This window comes from Dendrobates tinctorius, unplaced genomic scaffold (assembly GCF_039654945.1).
Source record: "Dendrobates tinctorius isolate UK_male_01 unplaced genomic scaffold, ASM3965494v1 ptg000062l, whole genome shotgun sequence".
Lineage (NCBI taxonomy): Eukaryota > Metazoa > Chordata > Amphibia > Anura > Dendrobatidae > Dendrobates > Dendrobates tinctorius.
The window spans coordinates 15737591-15765351 of record NW_027361730.1 but is presented as its reverse complement, the minus strand read 5'-3'; the positions used below and the strand labels follow the sequence as shown (position 1 = coordinate 15765351).

General features: G+C 42.5%; 1 protein-coding gene across 3 annotated transcripts in view; it reads left to right on the top strand.

Moving 5' to 3' along the window:
- Positions 1 to 6343: 6343 nt before the first annotated feature.
- The window catches only part of LOC141092946 (hematopoietic lineage cell-specific protein-like), a 109719-nt gene continuing 88301 nt past the window's right edge, over positions 6344 to 27761 (top strand). The window contains exons 1-4 of one of the 3 annotated variants that reach the window (XM_073579319.1): positions 6344 to 6359; positions 6495 to 6541; positions 21225 to 21308; positions 25915 to 25988. In XM_073579319.1, coding sequence (XP_073435420.1) covers positions 21225 to 21308; positions 25915 to 25988 — 158 coding nt within the window. In that variant the 5' untranslated portion in view covers positions 6344 to 6359; positions 6495 to 6541. Of the gene's footprint in view, positions 6360 to 6494; positions 6542 to 6586; positions 7009 to 21224; positions 21309 to 25914; positions 25989 to 27761 lie in introns of those variants that run through there. The other 2 variants (XM_073579317.1, XM_073579318.1) reach the window with 2 other exon arrangements.

Below are 27761 nucleotides of genomic sequence, written 5' to 3'. Positions count from 1 at the left end.
TTATATTCTAGGTTCTTCAAAGTAGCCACCTTTTGCTTTGATTACTGCTTTGCACACTCTTGGCATTCTCTTGATGAGCTTCCAGAGGTAGTCACTGGAACTGGTCTTCCAACAGTCTTGAAGGAGTTCCCAGAGATGCTTAGCACTTGTTGGCCCTTTTGCCTTCACTCTGCAGTCCAGCTCACCCCAAACCATCTCAATTGGGTTCAGGTCTGATTACTGTGGAGGCCAGGTCATCTGGCGTAGCACCCCAACACTCTCTTTCTTGTTGAAATATCCCTTATACAGCCTGGAGGTGTGTTTGGGGTCATTGTCATGTTGAAAAATAAATGATGGTTCATCTAAACTCAAACCGGATAGAATAGCATACCGCTGTAAGATGCTGTGGTAGCCATGCTGGTTCAGTATGCCTTCAATTTTTAATAAATCCCCAACAGTGTCACCAGCAAAGCACCCCCACACAATCACACCTCCTCCTCCATGCTTCACGTTGGGAACCAGGCATGTAGAGTCCATCCGTTCACCTTTTCTTCATCGCACAAAGACACGGTGGTCGGAACCAAAGATCTCAAATTTGGACACATCAGACCAAAACACAGATTTCCACTGGTCTAATGTCCATTCCTTGTGTGCTTTAGCCCAACATGTCTCTCCTGCTTGTCGCCTGTCCTTAGCAGTGGTTTCCTAGCAGCTATTTTACCATGAAGGCCTGCTGCACAAAGTCTCCTCTTAACAGTTGTTGTAGAGATGTGTCTGATGCTAGAACTCTGTGTGGCATTGACCTGGTCTCTAATCTGAGCTGCTGTTAACCTGCAATTTCTGAGGCTGATGACTCAGATTAACTTATCCTCCACAGCAGAGGTGACTCTTGGTTTTCCTTTCCTGGGGCGGTCCTCATATGAGCCAGTTTCTTTGTTGCGCTTGATGGTTTTTGCCACTGCACTTGGGCCACTTTCAGAGTTTTCCCAGTTTTTCGGACTGACTGACCTTCATTTCTTAAAGTAATGATAGCCACTCATTTTTCTTTACTTATCTGCTTTTTTCTTGCCATAATACAAATTCTAACAGTCTTTTCAGTAGGACTATCAGCTGTGTATCCACCAGACTTCTGCACAACACAAATGATGGTCCCAACCCCATTTATAAGGCAAGAAATCCCACTTATTAAACCTGACATGGCACACCTGTGAACTGAAAACCATTTCCAGTGACTACCTCTTGAGGCTCATCAAGAGAATGCCAAGAGTGTGCAAAGCAGTAATCAAAGCAAAAGGTGGCTACTTTGAAGAACCTAGAATATAAAACACAGTATTTTTAGTTGTTTCACACTTTTTTGTTAATACTGTATATGTATGTCCACATGTGTTAATTCATAGTTTTGATGCCTTCAGAGTGAATCTACAATTTTCATAGTCATGAAAATAAAGAAAACTCTTTGAATGAGAAGGTGTGCCCAAGTTTTTATCTGTACTGTAAGTGACCATAATCTCCAGCGTTAAACGTCAATGCGTTTTGACCTTGACTATAGAAATTTACAGTACGTTTATTTAAAGAACATGAAAAATCTAAAACCGCAATCTCAACCATTAAGAGTCAATGCATTCAAAGTCTAAAGCCAAAATGCGTTGGTTTTAATGCCGTTTTATATTTTTCATGTTTCTGAAACAAATGCGAGTTTTTATATTGTAGAATTAGTACTGGTAATCATTTCATTCAATTCCTGCACTGATCCATCCTGCATGTGTTCACTCTATTCCATGTCAGCAAGCATTTTGTACTGGTAATCATTTCATTCAACTCCTTTGCTATAATTCATCTGTTACATTGTTCTCAGTACTTACTGTTGTATATCTATGGGGGAGAATCACTGGAGAGGTGCTATAGCATAGAGATGTGATCAGGACTAGCGTCTTTGAGCATCTATCCAATACCAGGATGTGTTGAGCAGCTGTAGCTAACTTATAACAAACCAGCTCCCACAATCCCTCTCTCTTGGCCCTGTAGTGTGGTGTATAAATTTAGATTCATTCTAAGGGGAACACACTTGTGAGGGGTCGCACACATTCAGCAAAGCATCGCATTAGCTAAGCATCATACAAAAGCAGTTATTCTGTGGCAGTTAGTCAGGGCAGGAGTCAGTTAAATCAAACTTTGCTCTCCCTTTTATCCATGTGCTTTATTTATAGCCTCCTGTGTTCCCTTGCCATCCACATTCACCGCCCCATCCCTCCTCCATCATGACTTATGTACATCAGCCCCTCTATACTTTCCTCACCCATGTACAGCTCCCATGCACTCCTCATCTTCCTACTCCTACTGATCTCAGAGGACATCTACCCCTACTCTGGTCTACCATCCCCCAACCTCAACCCCTACTCTACCTCATATGGAAACCACACTAATCTTATTAATATTACTTGCAATCCCTCATCTCCCTCTTTTAATTGTACCCTCTGGAATCCACAGTCTGTATGTATCAAGCTTCCTTTCCTGCACAATTGCTTTCTGAACAACTCTCTGAATCTGTTGGCCCTCACTGAAACCTGGATCCAGGATTCTGACACTGTCTCTCCTGCTGCCATTTCCCATGGTGGCTTAGAATTCTTCCATTCCCCGAGATCCACAAACAGACTTGGTGGTGGAGGAGGCATACAACTGTCCCAACAATGCATTTTCCAAGTCATCCCCCAGTTCTATCACTCTCATTCCCTTCTTTTGAGGTCCACACCATCAGGCTCTTATGTCCCTTCTCCCTCAGAGTAGTAGTCATATACCGGCCCCCAGGCTCACCCACCCACTTCCTTGACCACTTCTCAGCCTGGCTGCCGCACTTCATGTCCTTAGAACTCCCAACCCTTATCCTGGGAGACTTCACATCCCCAATAACAGTCCCACTTCCACATCTGCATTCCAGCTTCTATCACTAACCACTTCTCTCGGCTTCTCACAGCTCTCAACCTCTCAAACACACAAAGACGGTAACACCCTTGACCTGGTCTTTGTCCGGCTCTGTTCAATCTCCTACCTAAATAACTCACCCCTCCCCTCTCTGACCACAACATTCTCTCCTTCATGCTCACAAATCCTTGCACACCCCAGCACACTCCTACCTACCACACATTCAGAAATTTACAAGCCATTAACCCTCATACACTTTCAGACTCCCTACACTCATTACTGTCCCCAATCTCCTCTTTTTCCTGTCCTGATGTGGATGTTCATCACTACAATGACACTCTCAGAAGCACCCTAGACCAAGTAGTGCCCCTCACCCTCAGAACCTCCAAACACAGAGTAAAACAGCCCTGGCTCACATCGCAAACTCGACTGCTCCAGCCATGCTCTAGGAGTGCTGAACAATTATGGAGGAAAACCCGCACACCAGAAGACTTCATCCACTTCAAATTTATGTTAAGAACCTATCACTCTGCCCTTCACCTTGCCAAACAGACCTACTTCACCACCCTGATCTCACTATCCCACAACCCCAAGAAACTTTTTGACACCTTTCACGCCCTCCTCAAGCCAAAAGCACAAGCCCTTATCACAGACATTTGTGCTGAAGACATAGCCTCCCACTGTATATTGAAAATAGATAACATCCGTCAGGAAATCCGCTCCCAACCACTAAGTGCTGTGACTCCCATCCCTCCCTGCATTTCCCCTGGCTCACTCTCGACATTTGATCCCATCACAGAAGAAGTCTCCAGACTCCTCTCTTCTTCTTGTCTTACTACATGCACTACTGACCCCATTGCCTCACATCTCCTCCAGTCTCTCTCTCCAGTCGTCACAACTCACCTAACTACAATATTTAATCTCTCCCTCTCCTCGGGCATTTTCCCATCCTCCTTTAAACACTCTATTGTTACTCCATTATTAAAGAAACCCCCTCTCGACTCATCTTGCAAAAACAACTACAGACCAGTCTTACCATGGAAACAACAAAAACTCTTACTCTCGCCTTGATCCACTCCCACATGGAACACTGCAATGCTCTATCAATTGGTCTCCCCGCTACTCAACTTTCCCCTCTCTAGTCCATACTTAAAGCAGCAGTCAGGGTCATCCATCTGGCTAATCGGTACTCGGACTCGTCCGCTCTTCACCAATCATTACATTGGCTGCCCATTCATTATAGAATCCAATTCAAAGTACTTGTTCTCACCCACAATGCTCTCCACAGTGCGGCCCCCCCTACATCTCTTCCTGTCACGATCCATTTTTGGATCCATGTCAGATTGGATCCTCATATATAACCTTTTTTCCTTTCAGGCCATCGGGGGTTAATATCAGTTTTTGCCCCCGGTGGCCGCTGGTGTTACTACAAGTTTAGTTAGTCTGCTGGTGGGTTTTTGCCCCTCGTGGCCGCTAGTGTAATTGCATGGCTGGTCTATCTGTTGAGACAGGTGGAAACCACTCCCACCTTCCTATATAAGCTCACCAGGTGCACCAGCTAACTGTTGGTGATATTGTTCCTCTTTGGAGACCAACCAAGCTGGAGTTCAGGAGCTGACAGAGTTCTGTGGTGCTTCAGTTCTATGCTGTTTTCAAGTGCTAACTGTTATGAATGAGTCACCGTAGGAGGCAAAAGCAGAAATACAAGCTAAGTCCAGAAAACCAGAGAAGTTGGCAACTATCAGATTGCAGACCCCTGAACCTATCAACACAACTAGCAGTAGCCGTGGGGGGTTCCTACGATGCCCTAGACCCCTCGATCACAGCCGGAGAAATACATAGGCCTAAAGAAAGAAAGGGGAAATCTAAACTGCCCCAGAGCAGACCCCAAAGCAATAGGCAGCCCCCAACATATAATGACGGTGAAGCAAGATGAAAATACTAACACAGACAGAAAGATAGACTGAGCAAAGACGGGGCCCCAAAACTACCTGGATAGGAAAGGAAGGCTGCTGTCTGCAATCTGCCAAAACCCTATCAAAGACATAAGCCAACCAGCTGATATGAAAAAGGCCCTGAAGCAGCTAAGCTTCAAAAACTGAATCAGCACTCAGGTATTTTCAGAAGACAGAGCTAAATGAATTCAGCACACCCAGCAGGGAATGGCAGAAATCCAGAAAAACAAAGCAAAAACAAAGTCAAAGCACAAAAGCAAAAGGCCGAGCAGCAAACTTAGCTTTGGAGGAGCAGGAATTCAGACTGGTCTCCAAGGATCCCACAGAGAAATCACCCGCAGGGCAGAAGGGCGTCGGCAGCATTATATCCAGTCCGTAACTCCACTCAGCCAGTCACAATCATCAGCCTCAGGTGTTTGACAATCAGGCTCACTACCTTTCTTTACCAGAAGAGGGAGTTCCTCGGGCCTCAGTAATGAAGGGGAAAATGAACTCACAACAGCTAACACTGCTGTCCTGGAGCATTGCAGCAGAGCAAGCTAAGTGTTGTTTTGTTTTACCCCATTCTGTTGAATCCTTTCCTTTTGGGTTTTTGTGCAGTACACTTTATTCCCTGTCTCACCTCCTGGGGAGGGGGTTGGGGGTTTAGCTCAGGGCTAAACAGGAGACAGGGACAGGTCGGAGACTTGGGCCTCACTACCATTAAGTGTGCCCCCAAGTTAAGGAAAGTCAGGGCCCTCCTTTAGCCTGAGGGGCAGTTTAGAGGCCCTGGTTCCTCGTCCCTGTCTTTCCACTACTGCCCCGTGACACTTCCCTCATGTCTGCCTAACCGACCGTTGCGCTCTGCAAATGACTTTCGACTAACCTCCGCACTAATCCGTACCTCCCACTATCGACTCCAAGACTTCTACCGCGCTGCGCCAATCCTCTGGAATGCTCTACCCCAAGATATTAGGAATATCCAAATTTGCATAGTTTTAGGCACTCCCTCAAAACACATTTGTTCAGAACAGCCTATCACATTTACTAATCAAAGTCATTTTATGTGAAAGTGTGCATGTGTAGCCCATTCACTATCCCCATCCATCCTTCACTCCCTCAAGATGGCTGGACCTTCATTGTAAATACACCATTGTAAATACACACCTGTACTTTGTATCTCCCCCACTTCATTGTAGATAGTAAGCTCTCACGAGCAGGGTCGTCTTATTTTGCTTTAATTATTGTATTGTTAGCGTTGTTACTTATGACTGTTGTGTTTTTAAACTGTTAAACTCTAAAGCGCTGCGGAATATGTTGGCGCTATATAAATAAAAATTATTATTATTAATTAGAATGCTGGACTATATCTCTTACTATCCAAATTCCATGAGTGCACATCAGACGAGGGAGAAGAATTCATTATGAAAGCGGTGAGCTGGCAAGAATTAACCTTTGAACATACATGATAATGCTTAAAGGAAACACTTTGACCAGGTGATCTAACCAGTTAGCCTCCGTAACAAGGTCTGTAGTAGCCCCTAGCAGACAACAAAGACTATAGCAGTCCTGGATAGTTTGGGGTGTAAGAGTTGGGTTCATGTGGCAACACTCCTCAATTTTTTAAGCGATTGACAGCCTTTTTTTTAAACCATCCTACAGTTGTCCCAATCATCTGAATGTGAACGCTGCAAACAGCCCATTTTAAGGTATGAAATACTGTAGATTTTCATGACTTTCTATGACAAATCTTCTGAGTGCGAATAAATCGTTACATTTTTTAAATCACCTTTCAGAGAGTATAGAATCTGTGGGGGATCCATGATTCTGGATCCCTCCGATCGGCTTAAGGTTTATTTCTATAAATGAATGCCTTTCCATTAGCTACATACTGTACATTTCAGTGGGCTGTCTTGTAAAAGAGTTCTTTTAATTGGATGTTTTGTGAAAAATATATGGGGGAAGCATTCCGTGATGTTTTAACACTGCAAAAAGAAACCACAGAGGAGGAAGTTAATTTTTACAGCCGCTTCACGTAAGAGAGGAACTGTGACAGCAGGAAATCTATAAAGACGGAACAGTTAACCACCTACATATAAAGAAAGAAACTTTAATACTGCACATTGAAAAGAAGCTCTTAATCTAAAGAAACAAGGCAAAGAGCAGGTGAGCAAAGGTGAGTAAATATTGGCCTGTATCCATGTTACTATCTACTGCATGTCAATCACTGTCATAGCAAGTGCAGCGTTACAAGGCAGAAATATATGTAGGGTGGGCCGGGGCACTTGGGCAGATATAATATCTAATCGTGTGCTAGACTGCTATAAACATTAGGATGCTGCACTCCTAATAAGATAGAGCCTGCGCTCCTTGTCATTTGTAGCAATGTAAACACACTCCGTTGCTAAATATTAGCCTATAAGAAAAAAGATAATAGCATTCAGTAAGCACAAGTACTGGGAGGATATAGGACTGTATACTACTCAGTATCATAAACCACTAAAAATAATAAATCAATGAAGTCTTAAAGGCCATCTGTTGGTAGGAGTACCCCCCTGAGCCATCTATATGGGCAGGTAGGTCACAGAAAGTATAATTAAATGATACCTTGATATCTGTGATCCAATGTCTTATTTCAGATAATCCTATATTTTTTTAATATGTAAATAAGATGTTAAGACGTATGGGGGGGACACTGATCTCCATGAAAATCTGTGTCCACAGCTTAATTTAAATTAAAGGGGGAGTTACCAGTGTGAGACATGTAATGACTGACAGTCTGTTCTCCAGATCTGCATGTCTCACACTGGTAACTCCACCTTTCAGATAAAATAAGCTCTGGAGGTATAGTCTCAGTGAAATCTGTGCTTGGCCTATAGATTTTAACAGCTCACTTACACATGAAAAAGAGAGTAGATTTCTCGGGAATAAGACATCACATTACAGATATCAAGGTATCTTATTCATCATATTTTATTCACTTTATATAACCTACATGTCCATATAGACAGCTTAGGAGGGTTGATCCTACTGACAGATGCCCTTTAAATCTTCACTTGGAAGTGACTTGCCAACATTAGAAAAGTACTGCTACTTTGCTGCATCACAATGTTTTTGTTTTTTGTTTTTTTTTTTCATAAAAGGGTTCGTCTCACATAATGTTTATTAATGCACAAACTGGAACAGATATGTTAGAAGATATTGCAGTGGAAATGCCGTCCACTCTGTTCAGTATCCATTTTGGTTAATTGTAACAAGGGGTTGAAAAGGTGCTATCTACTAGAGATGAGAGAATTAATTTGCAAGAATGTGGTTCAACAATCAAGTCAGTATTCTGTGACTGTTGGTGAGCAATCCTGTGAATTGCATCTTACCTGACAACACCCGCAGCACCTCTTTTGACTAGACAGCCTAGCATCTCATATGTGCAGCCAACTACAATGATGACTTCACGCTAAGGCTACTTTCACACATCAGTTTTTTGCCGTCAGGCAGGATCCAGCTATTTTTAGAAAAAACGGATCCGGCGTAAATTTTGGAGAACTGTAGAAAAGGATCCGTTTTTCTGCCGGATCCGTCTAGCAGGTTATATCTGTTTCCTGGGGGCTGGCCAATTGGATCTGAGCATGCGCAGACTTAAAAAACGGATCCGGTGGCTGGATCCATCTTTTTCTGGATCCGGCGCATTCCGGCGCCCATAGACTTTCATTGTGGCAAAAAGCCGGAAGCGTCGGATCCGGCGCTTCCGGCTTTTTCGCCGGAGACAAAAAACGTTACAGTAGCCGTTTTTTCCAGACGCCGGAATGAGACAAGTAGCCGGATCAGGCAAAAAACTGACGAACCGCAATGCCATCCGGCGCGATCCGGCGCTAATGCAAGTCAATGGGGAAAAATCGGATCCGGCATTGCATTTCGCCAGATCCGGTTTTACAAAAAAAAGCCAGATCTCGCCTAACGGCGCAAAACGGATGTGTGAAAGAGGCCTAACCCGACTAATCAAAAGAGGAGCCACAGATGCTGTTAGGGAAGAGGAGATTCGCAGGGCTCACTTCCAGCATCGCAGACCAGCAAATTGATTCTACCATCTCCCCTAGCTACTCTAATAATAATGTATGGCTATTAGAAGGGTTGTCACTTCTATAGGAAATGAGCAGCTGAATTTTGTCAAATCGCTTTGTTCTGGCCCCATTCAGAATGCATCTGTAAGGCAGCCAGGGTGGTAGTCATGGCAACGATCTGTACGGTTCCCAAACCTTGGCACCCCACAGATGAAATGTAATGTCTCTCTTGCTGTGTGTACAGTGTGCCCAGCAAAACACTTACTACCAGGTTCTTCTCAGGTTCTGTCACTCCGGCATTACAAAACGTTTCGGAGTCACAAGTCTTTTCAAACAACGCAACTTTACTAGACAGCAGTACTTTCATCACATAGGCAGCACAAGGCAAACACAGAGTCATCCTCATATCTTTCCCTGCCGTCCTGACAGGCTCTATCTTCTATTCAGCTCCCCTTCTACCGGCAAGCTCAGATATATCTTGGACAGTCCGTGTCCCATCTATATCCTCGGACAGTCCATGTCCCATCTATATCCTCAGACAGTCTGTGTCCCATCCATGCCTTTCCTGTCACCAGCTCCTTATCAGCCCCTCATCCAGCTCCAATGGGAAGAGGTGCCGGGAACACTTTCTCAGCTGCTCCCCCTCCCGATCTTAGACCCTGGATCCTGCTGGGGATGTTCCTGTTGAGATGGTGCCTGTCGGCACTGTTCTCGGCCTGGGGCCCCTTACTGCAACAACAGCTTCATTCCCATGGCCTGTAGCACTCTGTTTCACTACTGCTCACATGACCTGCCCTTGGGCAGGCTGCCCAGGCTTCTGATTCTAATCAGGAAATATCCTGATTGTACTTCCCTGCTCTGTGCTGTCCATCCCATTCACTTAACCCCTGTGCTGCATATCTTCTACTCTATTCTATGCTGTTCTCTATCACTAATGTGCCCCCCTCTATTCTTACCCCACTATTGTTCTATACCACACTATATCCTATTCTAACCCTAATTCTGTAAACAGTACATTCACATTACAATACATGACATCACAGTATATGAAGATTAGTAAACAGTGAGGTGCCGCATACGACCATGCAAACAGCATCAAGGAGAAAGGAGGCACGTGAGGGTCCCCGCTACGTCCTTACACATCTATCGGTGGACCTGCCCGTAGATGCGGCACTGTTATCATATCAAAAACATATTCCAAATTTCAAAACAGATTGGAGCATATTTATCCTGCTAAATGCATCAGAATTTTTTGAGTAGTTTGCATCAATAAACTATCTTTCTTGACAAGCCTTGTCAATCATGGGGGCATGGCCTCACTGAAGTGGCTCATTTTTTTAAAAAAGGGGAGTATCCTAATGTGCAGCAACATATATGCCAACTTTTCTGGTACAAAGTAATAAAGGGTATTAAGTTAAGGCCCTGTCACACTAAACGATGTCCCAGCGATCCCACCAACAATCCGACAAGATGGGATCGCTGGGACATCGTTAGGCTGATCGCTGGTGAGCTGTCACATAGACAGCCCCAATGATCAGGACCAGCGACGCTGGACGCTGGTTTCTAATGTAATCGTCGGGTATCCAGGAGCCGCACGACTCCTGGATACCCGACATTTACATTAGCAACCAGCGTCCAGCGTCGCTGATCGCTGGTCTCTCGCTGCCACACACAGCGATGCGCGCTGGGCAGCGGGAGACCAGCGATCGAAAAACGGCCCAGGCCGCTCGAGCACAATCAGCGATAACTGGCAGGGGGGCCGGTCGCTGATCCCCGTCACACACAGCGATCTCGCTGGCGAGATCGCTGATGTGTCACAAAATCAGCGATCTCGCTAGCGAGATCGCTTAGTGTGACGGGGCCTTTAGACATGACAGACAAGAAATACGCCGATTTATCAAACTGTATGAATGACTCTGATAAACCTAGCTCATGATAAGACTGTATTGACTAATTTTGCAATATCTAATGGTCCATTTACACCGAATGTTTATCTTAAATGATTGCTTCTAGAAATACTCATATAACAATGATTGTGCAGTGTAAACAGGCTGCCACTCTACTGACGTATGAGCAAAATGCTCATTCGTCAGGTGAAATAATCTTTTAGCTGGCCCAAAAGATTATCGTCCTCGGCAGCACATTGTCCTGTGTACATAGGATCTGCACTGCCGAGAACAATGGCAACTGCCTATGTAGACAAAGTGATCTATTACAGATCATTCACTGCACATCTGAAAGGCAGTCTGCCTGTGTAAACTGTTCTTAAGGTACTGCCACACTTAGCGATGTACCAGCGATCCCGACCAGCGATATGACGCAGTCAGGATCGCTGGTACATCGCTAAGTGGTCGCTAGTGAGCTGCCACACAGGCAGATCTCACCAGCGACATCGCTGGGGACGGGGGTCGCTACTTACCTGTCACACTAGGCGATCCTGCGTCCTCCCACCCGGCTCCACGCTCGTCGCTCGTCTCTCCACAGGAAGCGCCGCAGGAAGCTGACAACGAGAAACAGTCCAGGACGTTCTCGCGTGATCAGCGATAACCAGCGGGAGAGCAGGTCGTAGGTAAGTATCAGACACAGCGATATCGCTAGCAATATCGCTATAACATGTTATAGCGATATTGCTAGCGATATCGCTTAGTGTGACAGTACCTTTAAACCCTTAGTGACAGAGCCAATTTCGTACTTAATGACCATGCCAATTTTTACAATTCTGACCACTGAAACTTTATGACATTATAGCTCTGGAACGCTTCAACTTATCCCATTGATTCTGAGACTGTTTTTTGTGACATATTGTACTTCATGTAAGTGGTAAAATTTCTTCTATATAACTTGTATTTTTTATGAAAAAAAATGGAAATTTGGCAAAAATTTTGAAAATTTTGCAATTTTCACAATTTTAAATTTTGTACCCTTAAATCAGAGTGTGGTGTCACACAAAATAGTTAATAAATAACATTTCACACATGTCAACTTTACATCAGCACTATTTTGGAAACATATTTTTTTGTTAGGACATTATAAGGGTTAAAAGTTGACCAGCGATTTTCTCATTTTTCCAGCAAAATTTGCAAAACCATTTTTTTAGGGACCACCTCACATTTGAAGTGAGTTTGGGGGTTCGATATAGCAGAAAATACCCAAAAGTGACACCATTCTAAAAAACTGCACCACTCAAGGTGCGCAAAACCACGTTCAAGAATATTATTAACCCATCATGTACTTCAGGAGAACTAAAGCAATGTGGAAGGAAAAAATGAACATTTTACATTTTTCACAAAAAGTTTACTTTGGAACCAAATGTTTTTATTTTCACAAGGGTATCACGAGAAAATGAGCTATAAAATTTGTTGTGAAATTTCTCCTGAGCATGTCAATACCCCATATGTGGTGGAAAGCCACTGTTTGGGCGCATGGCAGGACTCAGGAGAGAGGGAGCACCATTTGACTTTTTGAACGCAAAATTGGCTGGAATCAATGGTGGTGCCATGTCGCGTTTGGAGACCCCCTGATGTACCTAAATAGTGGAACCTCCCAATTCTAACTCCAACCCTAACCCCAACACACCCCTAACCATAATCCCAACCCTAACCATAGCACTAACACACCCCTAACCCTAATCTCAACTGTTACCATAATCCCAACCATAACAACAACCCTAACTTTAGCCCAATACTGACTTTAGCCCAACCCTAACTTTAGCCCAACCCTAACCCTAGCCCTGACCTTAACCCTAGCCCCAACTCTAACCCTAACTTTAGCCCAACCCTAACTTTAATCAAACCCTAACTTTAGCCCAACCCTAACCCTAATGGAAAAATGGAAATAAATACTTTTTTTAATTTTATTATTTTTACCTAACTAAAGGGATGATAAAGGGGGGGTTTTATTTACTATTTTTTTATTTTGATCACTGTGATAGGGTCTATTACAGTGATCAAAATGAACGAATCGGAAAAATTTCCTATTGCTGCCGGGTGCCATTGTGCATGCGCCCGCCATTTTCTTTTGGAAGAAGATGCCGGGGACAGGAACGGGGGATTCATGAGGCTTCAGGGACACCGGAGTTACTGGGGGGGAATCGGAGGACCCCATTTCTCTCTCCTTTGATGTGCGATCACATCGGAGGAGAGAGAAATTAAATGGGAAATCAGACTTTTTGTTTTTGCGGTCGCCGTTATTTCATTAATAACGGCGATCGCAATACTGGGGTCAGTAAAAACTGACCCAAATCATGTTCTTTGTGGTCTCAGCTACCCCCCGGTAGCCGACACTCCAGAGAGATTCTGACTCTGGGGGCACTATACACTTATTTCTCAGCACCGTTAAAAAACATTGTACGGGTGACTTGAGATCAGTCTCCGTAAGATAAATATACATGCTGCAGTCTAGAAAGACACGCCGTATGTGCGTCTACGCAGGGAAGCTGAAGATGGTATTGCTGTAACATCTGGCTGCTGCGGGTTGGACGCTGTGGATGTACGCAGCGGCCAATCCACAGTGTTTACTGACCATGGGAACATACCCTAAAAGGCGTATTGGTGGTCGTTAAGGAGTTACATGACCTCCGATCGGTAAATATTTACCGATCAGTGGTCAGTTAACCCCTTACCAACATAAGACAAGCGCCTGTGACATGATCATGGGTTGCTGATTTGTTGCTATGACAGCCAGGGAAGTCAAAATAACGTCCTCAGGACCAGGGAAGAAAATTCAAGTGCTTAACATAACGATGCTTAACGATTTTTTCGTGTCCTCACTCCGCAGCGGCTGTCCCGGACTAGCCCTGATAAACCATAATGCATTAGGGTTTATCAGGGCTAGTCTGGGACAGCCGCCGCGGAGTGGGGGTGCCAAAAATCGTACCAATTAGGGTGCCAACCGCCACTGCTAGGAAGGGATAGCAGGATAGTGTAGGGTCAATATAGGTTATTGGTCTATTTTTGTGTATTTATTATTATTATTATTTATTTATATAGCACCATTGATTCCATGGTGCTGTAACATGAGAAGGGGTTGCATACAAATTACAGATAACCCTTACAGTAAACAAACTAACAATGACAGACTGATACAGAGGGAAGAGGACCCTGTCATTTTGGGCTTACAGTAGGTTGGTGGGTTGCAGCAGTTCCGGTGTTGGTTGAGGTGATATCTCCAATAGTGGTGAGGAGGTAGCGGAGTTATTGCAGGCTGTAGGCTTTCTTGAAGAGGTGGGTTTTCAGGTTCCGTCTGAAGGATCCAAATGTAGATGATAGTCGGACATGTTGGGCAAAGAATTCTAGAGGATAGGGGCTATTCGGAAGAAGTCTTGAGGCGGTTGGGTGAGGAGCGAATAAGTGTGGAGGAGAGAAGGAGGTCTTGGGAGGACTGGAGATTATGTGAGGGAAGGTATCGGGAGATTAGTTCAGAGACATATGGGAGAGACAGGTTATAGATGGCCTTGTAGGTCAGTATTAGTAACTTGAACTGGATACGCTGAGGGAATGGGAGCCAGTGAAGAAATTTCAGAGGGGAGAAGCGGAGGAGTAGCGAGGAGAAAGATGAATTAGGCAACAGAGTTAAGGATGGACTGGAGAGGTGCGAGGGTGTTAGCAGGGAGACCACAGAAAAGGATGTTGCAGTAGTCAAGGCGGGAGATGATAAGGGCATGCACAAGTATTTTAGTAGATTGAGAGTTGAGGAAAGGACGGATTCTGTAAATATTTTTGAGCTGGAGGCGACAGGAGGTAGAAAGAGCTTGGATGTGCAGTTTGAAGGATAGGGCAGAGTTAAAGGTTACTCCAAGGCAGCGGACTTCCAGTACTGGGGAAAGCGTGAGGTCATTAATTGCTATAGATAGGTCAGGTAAGGAAGATCTGTGAGATGGAGGAAAGATGATGAGTTCAGATTTATTATTGTCTATTGCACTGGGAGGGTGTTTTTTTTACCTCATTAATTGATTAAAGATTACTGTTTTTAAGGGAATATATGACAGCCAGGGACCTGTTGAAGATCTCTGTGCTTGTCATTACTTTGAAATCCAGCCTTTGGCCGGGCTTCAATGGATACTGTTATATTTACTATAAACAGCAAAGCTGTGGCATTGCTGTTTATAGCACAAGCGATCACAGCTTCAAGTTCCCTAGGGGAACTAAAAAGAACATTGACAAATAAAAAAAAGTTTTAAAAAATATGAAAAAAAAAATTAAAAATCAAAGTGCAAATCACCCTCCTTTTCCTCCATTAAAAATAAAGATAAAAAAATACATATGTGCGATCTATATCTATCACAACATTAAACTACTTAACTCAATTGGTAAACACAGTAAACGGAAAAAATTCTGGAGCCCCAAAATTATGTTTTAAGGTCACTGCAATATCACAAAAAAATGCTGCAACAAGCGATCAAAATGTTATATCTATTCCAAAATGGTATCAATAAAAACATTGTCTCGCCCTGCAAAAAATAAGCCACCGCACAGCTCCATCAGCTGAAAAATGAAAATGTCACGGGTCTTGGAAATTGCATCATAATAACCCCCAAAATATTTTTTTACAAACATCTAAATTTTTTTAACCATTAAAAATAATAAAAAACTGAACATGTTGTTATCACCGTAATCGTACTGATGATCAGAATTATATGGGAAGGTCATTTTTACCATACAGTGTAAACCATAAAAACAATTCCTAAAAAACAATTTTAAAATTGCATTTTTTGTCACATTTTCACCACACTTGTTTTTTTTCTCCTTTTTCCAGTACATCATGTAGTAAAATGAATGGTGTCATTCAATAGTACAACTAGTCCCTAAAAAAAAATAAGCTCTCATACATACATGTGGCAATGCAAAGAAGGAGAGGAAAAAACAAACAGAAAAAAAATGGAAATTGGCCACGTCAGGAAGATGTTAATGTGTGAAAAAACCAGGGGAAGAGTCTTGAGGAGATCATTTGCATATTCCCAGTGCCTTCTGGGATAAGTGAAGAGTCTCCGCGAGCTCAACGATCACTGGGTTTTGGCCGTTGCAGCTGAAAAGAGGAAATTGGAAAAACCGTGCGCCTATCGGCGCGCGAAATTTGGCTCATCTTTCATCGTTTTTAAGAAATCTCAAGATGGAAGAGGCCAGGAGCCATTTGGTGAGCTGCATTTCTTGCTACATGTTCACAGATTTACCAGTGGAAAAGCCAAACTTTACATGCCACAAATGCAAGCTTGTGTCCCTGTTGGAGGAAAAATTGCAAAATCTCGAAGAGAGGTTAGCTACGTTGAAGATCATTAAGGAAGGTGAAGAGTTCTTGGACAGAGCAGAATTATCTCTTCATGTTACAGAAAGAGAAGAAATTCGAAGTGCACCTGAAGAAACAGAGGAATGGAGACATGTGACCCAGAGAAGCAGGAGGATCAGGAGGCAGTCAGCACCCATACTGCTCAGGAACCAGTACCAGGCTCTAACGCAGGAAAACGATGAAGAAATACATCAGGATAAGACTTTGCCAACAAACAGCAACCTTGTACGCCCTCAGAGTCCTCCTGGATGGAGAAAGAAAAATGTTGTGAAGAAGAAACGGAGAGTGGTGGTCATGGGGGATTCCCTGCTGAGAGGAACAGAGGCCGCTATCTGCAGACCGGATATAACTACAAGAGAAATGTGCTGTCTTCCAGGTGCAAAAATTAAAGATGTGTCTGACAGGATATCAGGACTCTTCAGACCTACAGATGACTACCCATTCCTGCTACTACATGTGGGGACAAATGACACCGCAAGAAACGACCTGGAAATCATCTGCAGAGACTTTGAAGACTTAGGCAAGAAAGTGAAAGAACTGGGAGCGCAGGTGGTCTTCTCTTCCATCCTCCCAGTGGATGGCCATGGAACAAGGAGGTGGAATAAGATTCTGCAGGTGAACAACTGGCTACGTCGATGGTGCCGTCAGCAACGATTTGGATTTCTGGATCACGGAGTGAACTACTTATACGATGGACTACTTGCTAGAGATGGGGTGCACCTTACGAAGACTGGAAAGCATGTATTTGGATGTCGCCTTGCTACACTTGTAAGGAGAGCTTTAAACTAGAACAACATGGGAAGGGAAGCAAAAGACCAGAAAAAGCCATACACCTGACAAATGCTATTGAGAACTCTGCTATTAGAAGTGGAAAGGAAGAACAAAGACGAAAGAATCTAATTAATAAAAATATTGGAGAAAGAGAAACCAATCACAAACTAAAATGTTTCTATACTAATGCACAAAGCATGGGCAACAAACAAGGAGAATTGGAACTACTAACACAGGAACAGAAATATGATGTAATTGGAATCACTGAAACTTGGTGGGACAATACACATGATTGGATTACAAGACTAGAAGGATACAACTTATTTGCAAGAAACAGACTTGATAAACGAGGAGGGGGTGTCGCATTGTATGTTCGAAACGCGTATATCTGCACAGAGATTGAAGCTTCAGAGACTGGGAGTTCTGTGGAAACTGTTTGGGTAAGAATACAAGGACAGAACAATGGAAAGGACACCATTGTAGGCATTTACTACAGGCCACCTGTGCAAGCCGAAGATATAGATGAACTCTTTATGCATCAGATGGCCAAGTTCTCCAAAAAATATGACATAGTTGTCATGGGAGATTTCAACTATCCAGACATTTGTTGGGAATCTCTCTCAGGCAAAACTAACAGGTCAAGGAAATTCTTATCCTCTCTTGCTGACAACTTTATCTTCCAAAAGGTAAGGGAGAAAACAAGGGGAACTGCTACCTTGGATCTAATCCTTATAAACAGGGAGGAAATGGTTGAGGAGGTAAAAGTGGCTGGGACCCTAGGAGGTAGCGACCATGCTATTTTAGAATTTTGGATTACTAGAGGTGGAAGACCTGTGAAGACTCAGACGTCAAGGTTAGATTTCAGAAAGGCAAATTTTAAGGGATTCAGAAAGTGAATTGGAGGGATCCAATGGCTGGATATCCTTAAAGACAAAAATGTCCAGGAAGGATGGGAAATCTTGAAAAATGAAATTCTCAAAGCACAGTTGTTAACAATTCCGAAAAGAGGGAAGAATAGGAAGCATTTAAGGAAACCAGGATGGATGAACACAGAACTTAAGCACATGCTAAAAAGGAAGAAAAAAATGTTTATAAAATGGAAAGAGGGAGACATATCTAAAGAAGAATATAATGCTGTCTGCAGAACCTGCAGGGCACAAATCAGATTATCTAAAGCTGAAAATGAACTGAGGCTTGCAAGAGATGTCAAAAGCAATAATAAAGGATTTTGGGGATATGTCAAAAGTAAAAGAAAAGTCAAAGATGCTATAGGATTTTTACAGGATGAAAATGATGAAATGGTAAGACAGGATGTTGAGAAGGCTGAACTTTTAAATTCCTATTTTGCATCTGTTTTCTCTCAGAAAGGAAATGCAACATCAACTGTTATTCACTGTCCTATTAAGGGAATAGAAGAATCCAGGATATCTATAAACAGAAAGATAGTGAGGAAACACTTAGCTAACCTAAATGAATTCAAGTCTCCAGGTCCAGATGAATTACACCCCAGAGTACTGAAGGAGATAGCAGAAGAAATTTTTGAACCCCTCTCCATAATCTTTGAAAATTCTTGGAGAACAGGAGAAGTGCCAGAAGACTGGAGAAGAGCAAATGTTGTTCCTATCTTCAAAAAGGGGAAGAAGGTGGACCCAGGCAACTATAGGCCGGTGAGTCTGACTTCTATACCAGGAAAGATCTTTGAACAAATTATTAAACAACATGTATGTCAATACCTGGATAAGAATGAAGTGATTAAACAGAGTCAGCATGGGTTTCTAACTAATAAGTCATGTCAGACTAACTTAATTTCCTTCTATGACGGTATCACTGATTGGGTGGATCAAGGAAATGCTGTAGATATAGTATATCTTGACTTCAGCAAAGCATTTGACAAAGTCTCTCATACAATCCTTATTGAAAAAATGACTAAGTATGGAATGGACAAGGCAACTGTTAGGTGGATTCATAACTGGCTTAGTGATCGGACCCAAAGAGTGGTCGTAAATGGCTGCACATCCAGTTGGAAGAATGTCTCAAGTGGGGTACCACAGGGCTCTGTCCTGGGCCCTGTATTGTTCAACATCTTTATCAACGATTTAGATGAAGGAATTGAGGGTAAACTGATTAAATTTGCTGATGACACAAAGCTAGGAGGGATAGCTAATACTAGAGAAGAGAGAGAGAGGATTCAAAAAGATTTAAATAAACTGGAGAAGTGGGCAGCATCTAACAGAATGGTTTTTAACAGGGAGAAATGCAAAGTACTACATCTGGGCAATAAAAATGAAAAAAGCATATATAGAATGGGAGGAATAGGGCTAAGTGACAGCACATGTGAAAAAGACTTGGGTATACTAATAGATCACAGACTGAATATGAGTCAACAGTGTGATGCAGCAGCAAAAAAGGCAAATGCAATTCTAGGATGTATTAACAGAAGCATACAGTCTAGATCACGTGAAGTCATTATTTCCCTCTACTCCTCTTTGGTCAGACCTCATCTGGAATATTGTGTCCAGTTTTGGGCACCACATTTTAAAAAAGACATCAACAAACTGGAGCAAGTTCAGAAAAGAGAGACCAGAATGGTGACCGGTCTGCAAACCCTGTCTTATGAGGAAAGGTTGCAGGATTTGGGAATGTTTAGTTTGCAAAAGAGAAGACTGAGAGGAGACTTAATAGCTGTCTACAAATATCTAAAGGGCTGTCACATTGTAGAAGGATCAACTTTATTCTCATTTGCACAAGGAAAGACTAGAAGCAATGGGATGAAACTGAATGGGAAGAGACACAGATTAGATATTAGAAAAAACTTTTTGACAGTTAGAGTGATCAATGAGTGGAACAGGCTGCCACGAGAAGTGGTGAGTTCTCCTTCAATGGAAGTCTTCAAACAGAGGCTGGACAGACATCTGACTGGGATGATTTAGCGAATCCTGCTTTGAGCAGGGGGTTGGACCAGATGGCCCAGGAGGTCCCTTCCAACTCTACGATTCTATGATTCTATGTGGTGGCCCTTGACAAATACTGCACAACAGCTCCTATTCTCCCTTCAAAGGACAGGTCATCAATATCATATGCCCAGAAAGGCCCTTTAAATTAGGAATTTAGGCATAGGCATGAGCAGAGATTATCTTTATCTTTCCCTGAACATACAGAAAATATTTTCTTACACAATAAACAGCAAATGTACAGCAGTCACAAGGCACCAGACACTAGCAAACAACTACAATACTCATACTTGCGTTATAATAAACGATACAATACATTTCCTGACCTACTTACCGTAAAATGGGATTTTCAATATGCAGCTAAATACAGAATTGTCTTTTCTCTTACAATGGCAGTCATTGCTATGAAACTAAGTTCAGACTATTTCACTTTTTACTTTACAGGAGATGCATCATCTAGGCGTCAGTTTTGTCATGTTTGTCCTATATCATGATAATAACAAGTATCAAATCATTTGTGTTTCTATCGGTTTTGTTTTACATTTAAATCAATGGAAAGTGGAACAAAAAAGTATCATTATAATGTGAATGTGTTCTTATGTACAGTATATTATAACCCATGGTATAATATAACAAGGCTGTTTGCTCAGACCAAATAAATGTCCATCCTAACAAAGGGCACTGTTTGATGCTAGAATTAATCAGTTCTTATGATGATGATGATGATGATGAATGCTTTGCTATATAAGGATATTTGCTCAGAACTTCCCCTTACCGCCTGCATTGCTTATTTGCTGAAATTGCAACAGTTTTTTGTTTGTAATTGAGACAGCATTTATATTGTGTACACAGGGTCAGAGGAGAGTTTGGGCACAGTACTCACCAAAATATTGTGCGGGGTGATGCATCTGTCATTTTTAGAAGGAGAGTAAGGGCTATAGTGAACATTGTACAGCTGCAGTAAAGCTTAAAGAAGTTGTCCACTACTTTTACATTGATGATCTATTCCTCAGGATAGCTCATCAATGTCTGATTGGCCGGGGTCTGACACCTGACAACCCCACCGATCAGCTGTTATTGGTGTCTGTGGCAGAGGACGTCAGCCAGAAGTATTCACTTACCGAGCTGCTCCGTTTTCTGGTTGTGGCCAGAAGATTCTACAAATCTTCATTATTTTGTATTTGTTACTAATATCGCTGTCTTATAGTAAAACTAACAACATGTTCACAAATCATTGTGACTCTATGCCACGACACATGCCAATTATCTGTGTACCAATGGAAAATATATTTTGCGGAGTTGTCATTCACCTCTGGACTCTGTTTCTATAGATGTGGAAAGCAGCTGTGGGACACAACGTAGCTGTGACAGATGTTGCCGGAGGTGACGACTGGGAAACTGATCCAGATTTTGTGGTGAGTCTACAAATTTTGTTTATTTGTTTCACTCACTTATACACTACCGTTCGAAAGTTTAGGGTCACTTAGAAATTTCCTTTATTTTTAAATGATTCAGAAATACACTCTATACATTGTTAATGGGTTAAATGACTATTCTAGCTGCAAACGTCTGGTTTGTAATGCAATATCTTCATAGGTGTATAGAGGCCCATTTCCAACAACCATCACTCCAGTGTTCTTATGGTACTTTGTGTTTGCTAACTGCGTAAGAAGGTTAATGGATGGTTAGAATACCCTTGAAAACCCTTGTGCAAGTATGTTAGCACAGCTGAAAACAGTTTGGCTGATTAGAGAAGCTATAAACCTGACCTATTTTTGAGCTGGTTGAGAATCTGGAGCATTACCTTTGTTGGTTCCATTAAACTCTCAAAATGGCCAGAAAAAAAGAACTTTCATGTGAAACTCGACAGTCTACTTTTGTTCTTAGAAATTAAGGCTATTCCATTTGAGAAATTGCCAAAAAACTGAAGATTTCCTACAACAGTGTGTACTACTCCTTTCAGAGGAGAGCACAAACAGGCTCTAACCAGAGTTCAAAGGGAAGTGGGAGGCCCGGCTGCACAACTGAGCAACAAGACAAGTACATTAGAGTCAGTAGTTTGAGAAATCGACACCTCACAGGTCCTCAACTAGCAGCATCATTACATAGTACACGTAAAACGCCAGAGTCAACGTCTACAGTGAGGAGGCAATTCCGGGATGCTGGCCTTCAGGGCATAGTGGCAAAGAAAAGCCATATCTGAGACTGACTAAAAAAGGAAAATATTAATATGGGCAAAAGAGCACAGACATTGGACAGAGGAAGATTGGAAAAAAAGTGTTATGGACAGACAAATCCAAGTTTGAGGAGTTTGGATCACACAGAAGAACATTTGTGAGACGCAGAACAACTGAAAAGATGCTGGAAGAGTGCCTGACGCCATTTGTCAAGCATAGTGGAGGTAATGTGATGGTCTGGGGTTGCTTTGGTGCTGGTAAAGTGGGAGATTTGTACAAGGTAAAAGGGATTTTGAATAAGGAAGGATATCACTCCATTTTGCAATGCCATGCTCTGTGGACAGCGCTTGATTGGAGCCAATTTCATCTTACAACAGGACATTTACCCAAAGCACACCTCCAAATTATGCAAGAACTATTTAGGGAAGAAGCAGGCAGCTGGTATTAAATCTGTAATGGAATAGCCAGCGCAGTCACCAGATCTCAACCACATTGAGCTGTTGTGGGAGCAGCTTGACCGCATGATATGCAAAAAGTGCCCATCAAGCCAAACCAACTTGTGGGAGGGGCTTCTGGAAGCATAAGGTGAAATTTCTCCAGATTACCTCAGCAAATTAACTGCTAGAATGCTAAAGGTCTGCAATGCTGTAATTACTGCAAAGAGAGCATTCTGTGACGAAAGCAAAGTTTGAAGGAGAAAATTATTATTTCAAATAAAAATCTTTTTTTCCAACCTTGTGAATGTCTGGACTAGATTCTCAATTCATTTGGCAACTCATTTGATTAATAAAAATAGGAGTTTTCATGGAAAACACAAAATTGTCTGGGTGACCCCAAACTTTCGAACGGTAGTGTATAGCACCAATAATTCCACTGCATTTTACAGACATTATCATCAATGTCCCTATTGGGGCTCACAATCTAAATTCCCTATCACTATGCCTTTGGAGTGTGGGAGTATAAGAGGAAACAGTGATACCCCTGAAGAGCATTTTTCTAATGACTAAAGATCTGTAATAATAAAAGCAAATATTATTGGTCAAGCCTCTGTGTATCTCTGTCCCTATCTAGCCAGTATCCTAATCAGGGTCACTAGTAGTCAGCAACTAGACATGTGTAAAAATTTAGGCTTAGATTTCAATGTATCAATTAAGTTTATAGTTTACAGCAATAGTAATTCTGTCTCTCACCTGACAGATTTACATCACTTAGCTCTTGCATTATTTCCTTCTTTGTGGCAATTTGGAAAAAAGTTGTAAAAATATTGGACTCAATTCATCAAGACCAGCTTTGTTCACACCAGTCTTGAATTGGAGGTGTGCTGAAGTCAGACGCTCCTGATTCATAAGGAAATGTATGCCTCTTCATAAATGTGGAGTGTCGGACGAGTCGTGTACACTTCTGTGTGAGTTTCGCTATAAATCCTACTAAGTCCCTGCTGGAGTGAAACCATACCCCGATCCAGGCCAGCTGTGCTCACTTTGTCTGAGCTGGGCAAAAATGGCGTTAGTGTTATGATTGAGTCACCGCAGGAGGCAAAAACAGAAATGCAAGCTAAGTCCAGAAAACCAGAGAGGCTGGCAGCTATCGGATTGCAGACTCCTGAACCTATCAACACAACTAGCAGTAGCCGTGGGGGGTTCCTACGATGCCCTAGACCCCTCGATCACAGCCGGAGGACTAGATAGCCTAAAGACAGAAAGGGAAATCTAAACTGCCCCAGAGCAGACCCCAAAGCAAAAGGCAGCCCCGCACATATAATGACGGTGAAGCAAGAAGAAAGAACACAACACAGACAGAAAGATAGACTGAGCAAAGACGGGGCCCAAGCTAACTAGATAGGAAAGGACAGGAAGGCTGCTGTCTGCAATCCATGAAAAACCCTATGAAAATAAGAGCCAACAGACTGACAGTGAAAAAGGCCCTGAAGACGCTAGGCTTCAAAAAGACTATGTCAGTACTCAGGAATATTCTGAAGACAGAGCAACAGGCAAAAGGAGATTCAGCTCACCCCAGCAGGGAATGGCAGAATCCAGAAAAGCAAGGCAAACAAAAACAAAACACAAATGCAAAAAGGCAAAGCAGAAAACTTAGCTTTAGAGGAGCAGGAATCAGACTGGTGTCCTAGAAGTCCACAAAGAAATCACCCGCAGGGCAGAAGGGCGTCGGCAGCCTTATATCCAGTCAGTGACTCCACTCAGCCAGTCATCATCATTAGGCTCAGGTTCCTGATAATCAGGCTCATTACCTTCCTTTACCAGAATAGGGAGTTCACCAGACCTCAGTGACGAAGGGGAAAATGAACTCACAACACGTTAGCATGTCAGAAGTCGTAAAATTTTAGTACAGCCTTAAGGTGCGCCAAAATTATTCAATTTTTCAAAGGTTTTGACTAAGTGCACTCAACTGTAGGAAAGCCAGGTAGGCTGGAGTTGAATCCTAGCACTATAGGTCCTAATTAGATGCACCTAGATAGCTATGACTAAATCCGGGCATTGTGTTCACTGGTCAGTCAGCTGGGGAAGCTGAGCAGAGTGGGTTGTGTTGGAGCTGCAGAGACAAACCAGAACATCCCTGAAAAAAGACTGCACAGGCCGTGTGCACAAAACTTCAAGCATCAGTGATTGCTACGGACGATAGCGTTTTTTTTGTAACTGAGCTGGGACTAGATGAGCCATGTATGAGTAGCCAGGATATGTATTGTTAGTGTCTGGACAAGGCTAGGGATTTTATCTTTATGGTTTTGTTTTGGTGCTGTAGAACCAGTGGAACTAAACACTATTCCATTTGTGATATAAAAACCATGTGGCTTCGTGTTCCAAGTGGTACCTGAGAGAGTGAACACCTACACCAACATACTTTTATGAGCTTACCTAGTGAGGTGGATTCTAAAAAGCCATAGGTCATAGTGGGAATGGATTTTCCAGACAGATTGAAGTTCAGTGAGAACAAGGGCAGAAGGTTATGGAGTCAAGCAGATGGGCAAACAAAGCTGGAAGCACAAGATACAGTAGAGCTAGTTGAGCCGATTGCAAAACAGTAGGAGAGATGCATAGCGTAACAGATATATTGCAACAGAGATGAGGTTATACACAGGAACAGTACATGTAATCAGGTATCTTGGCAGCTGGCAGTATGGTTATATACAGGAACAGTAGGTGTATAGTTAAGCAGGTATTTTGTGACAGAGGTACATTCACTCACAGGAAGAGAAGAGTGGAGAGTGTGGGCAGAATAGGACTAGCAGAGATGAATATAATCAGGTACCTTACTTGAAGGTGTGAACAACACTTGATAGCAGAGACAAAGGTGGAACTTGAAGGCCGAACTTAAAAGCAGAGATGAGACTGTAATTTGAACATTACAGCAGATCTGAGATAGAAAAAGCAACCTGAGTCACTGGTTTGTGTTTATTGGTAAAAGTTGGTTGATAGAAAGCAGACAGAAGTTGCTTGGAAAGTATATACACACCTGACTGGATCTGAATCTAATAGAAGTGAGGAAAATAATGCAAAAACATATGTTAGCAAGTTGTTATACATTCAGAACACTCATGCAGTGGGTAGCTGCCAGATCCAGCCTTAAAGGGCCTTGGGTGATGATATTAGGGATGTTTGCCAGATTAGAGGAATTACCCGGTGTGGACTAGCACAGAGGTAGCTGGCCATTAGAAAAGCAAGAATAACCCAGAACTGGAGGGTAACACGTATATATCCATAAATATGATATTGTATAATAGGTTTTAAATGCTTTGTCAGATCATTAGTGATAGGGAGGAAAACCTATATTTTCCTATGGGAAGTTGATAATATTTCTGATTGTCCATAAAATGTTTCCTCCTCAGAACGATATAACCGAAGAAGAGCAGCGATGGGGGGCAAAAACTATACAAGGATCTGGCCGGCCCCAACACATAGAGTGAGTCGTTATATCTATTCATAATAGGAAATTAATCTTATACATCTCTGCATAGGAAAATGTCATTTTAGATTATGAGTCAGTGTACCAATCAGGGTTCAAGTTTCACTACGTGATATTGGCTGATTGTTCCTTTTTCAGTACTTACTTTCTTTGATATTATTAGAATGATGTAGTTAATGATTCTTTGCATACAATTTACAGGGGCTTCTCACAAAATTAGAATATCACCAAAAAGCTAATTTATTTCAGTTCTTTAATGCAAAAAGTGAAACTCATATAGAGTTAATACAAACAGAGAGATCTATTTCAAGTGTTTATTTCTGTTAATGTTGATGATTATGTTTTACAGCCAATGAAAACCCAAAAGTCATTATCACAGTAAATTAGAATAATTAGCAAAAAACACCTGCAAAGGCTTCCCAAGCATTTTAAAAGGTCCCTTAATCTGTTTCAGTAGGCTCCACTATCATGGGGAAGATTGCTGACTTGACAGATGTCCAGAAGGCAGTCATTGACACACTTCACAAGAAGGATAAGCCACAAAAAGTCATTGCTGAAGAAGCTGGCTGTTCGCAGAGTGCTGTATCCAAGCATATTAATGGAAAGTTGAGTGGAAGGAAAAAGTGAGGTAGAAAAAGGTGCACAATCAACCAGGATGACCGCAGCCTTGAAAGGATTGTTAAGAAAAGGCCATTCAAAAATTTGGGGGAGATTCACAAGGAGTTGACTGATGCTGGAGTCATTGCTTCAAGAGCCACCACACACAGACGTATCCAGGACATGGGCTACAAGTGACGCATTCCTTGTGTCAAGCCACTCATGACCAATAGACAACGCCATATGCGTCTTACCTGAGCCACGGAGAAAAAGAACTGGACTGTTTCTCGGTGGTCCAAGGTGTTGTTTTCAGATGAAAGTAAATTTTGCATTTCATTTGGAAATCAAGGTCCCAGAGTCTGGAGGAAGAGTGGAGAGGTACACAATCCAAGCTGCTTGAGGTCTAGTGTGAAGTTTCCACAATCAGTGATGTTTTCAGGAGCCATGTCATTTGCTGGTGTAGGTTCACTGTGTTTTATCAAGACCAAAGTCAGTGCAGCAGTCTACCAGGAAATTTTAGAACACTTCATGCTTCTCTCTGCTGACCAGGGCCGGCCCGAACGTATAGGCGAAATAGGCGGCCGCCTAGGGCGCCGACCCAAAGGGGGCACCAGAGAAAAAAATAGAAAAAATTATAAAAAATCTTTTCAAAAGGCAAAAAGTTTTAGGGATGGAAAGAAAAGTGTACATAAATTTTTTTACCATAAATTTAAAAGAAAAACCATTGAGCTTCAATTTACGCACGGAAAGGAGGCGCTAAACTACGGACGTGAGTCGTTTGCATCGTCTGCTGACAGGTGTTTGATCCCGCGCGTTTATTTTGCTCCTAAGTTTTCAAATGTTGGCAAAGCAAAGCAAACAACCAAAAATGCACACTTAGCACACACTACACTAAGGGGGCGCCCGAGAGAAAAAAATACGTAAGTTTTCATCTACTGCCAAGAATAGTAGGGGCGCAACAAAATAGTTTTGCCTAGGGCGCCGTAATCTCTCGGGCTGGCCCTGCTGCCGACAAGCTTTTTGGAGATGGAAACTTCATTCTCCATCAGGACTTGGCACCTGTCCACACTGCCAAAAGTACCAATACCTGGTTTAAAAACAACAGCATCATTGTGCTTGATTGGCCTGAAAACTCGCCTGACCTTAACCACATAGAGAATTTATAGGGTATTG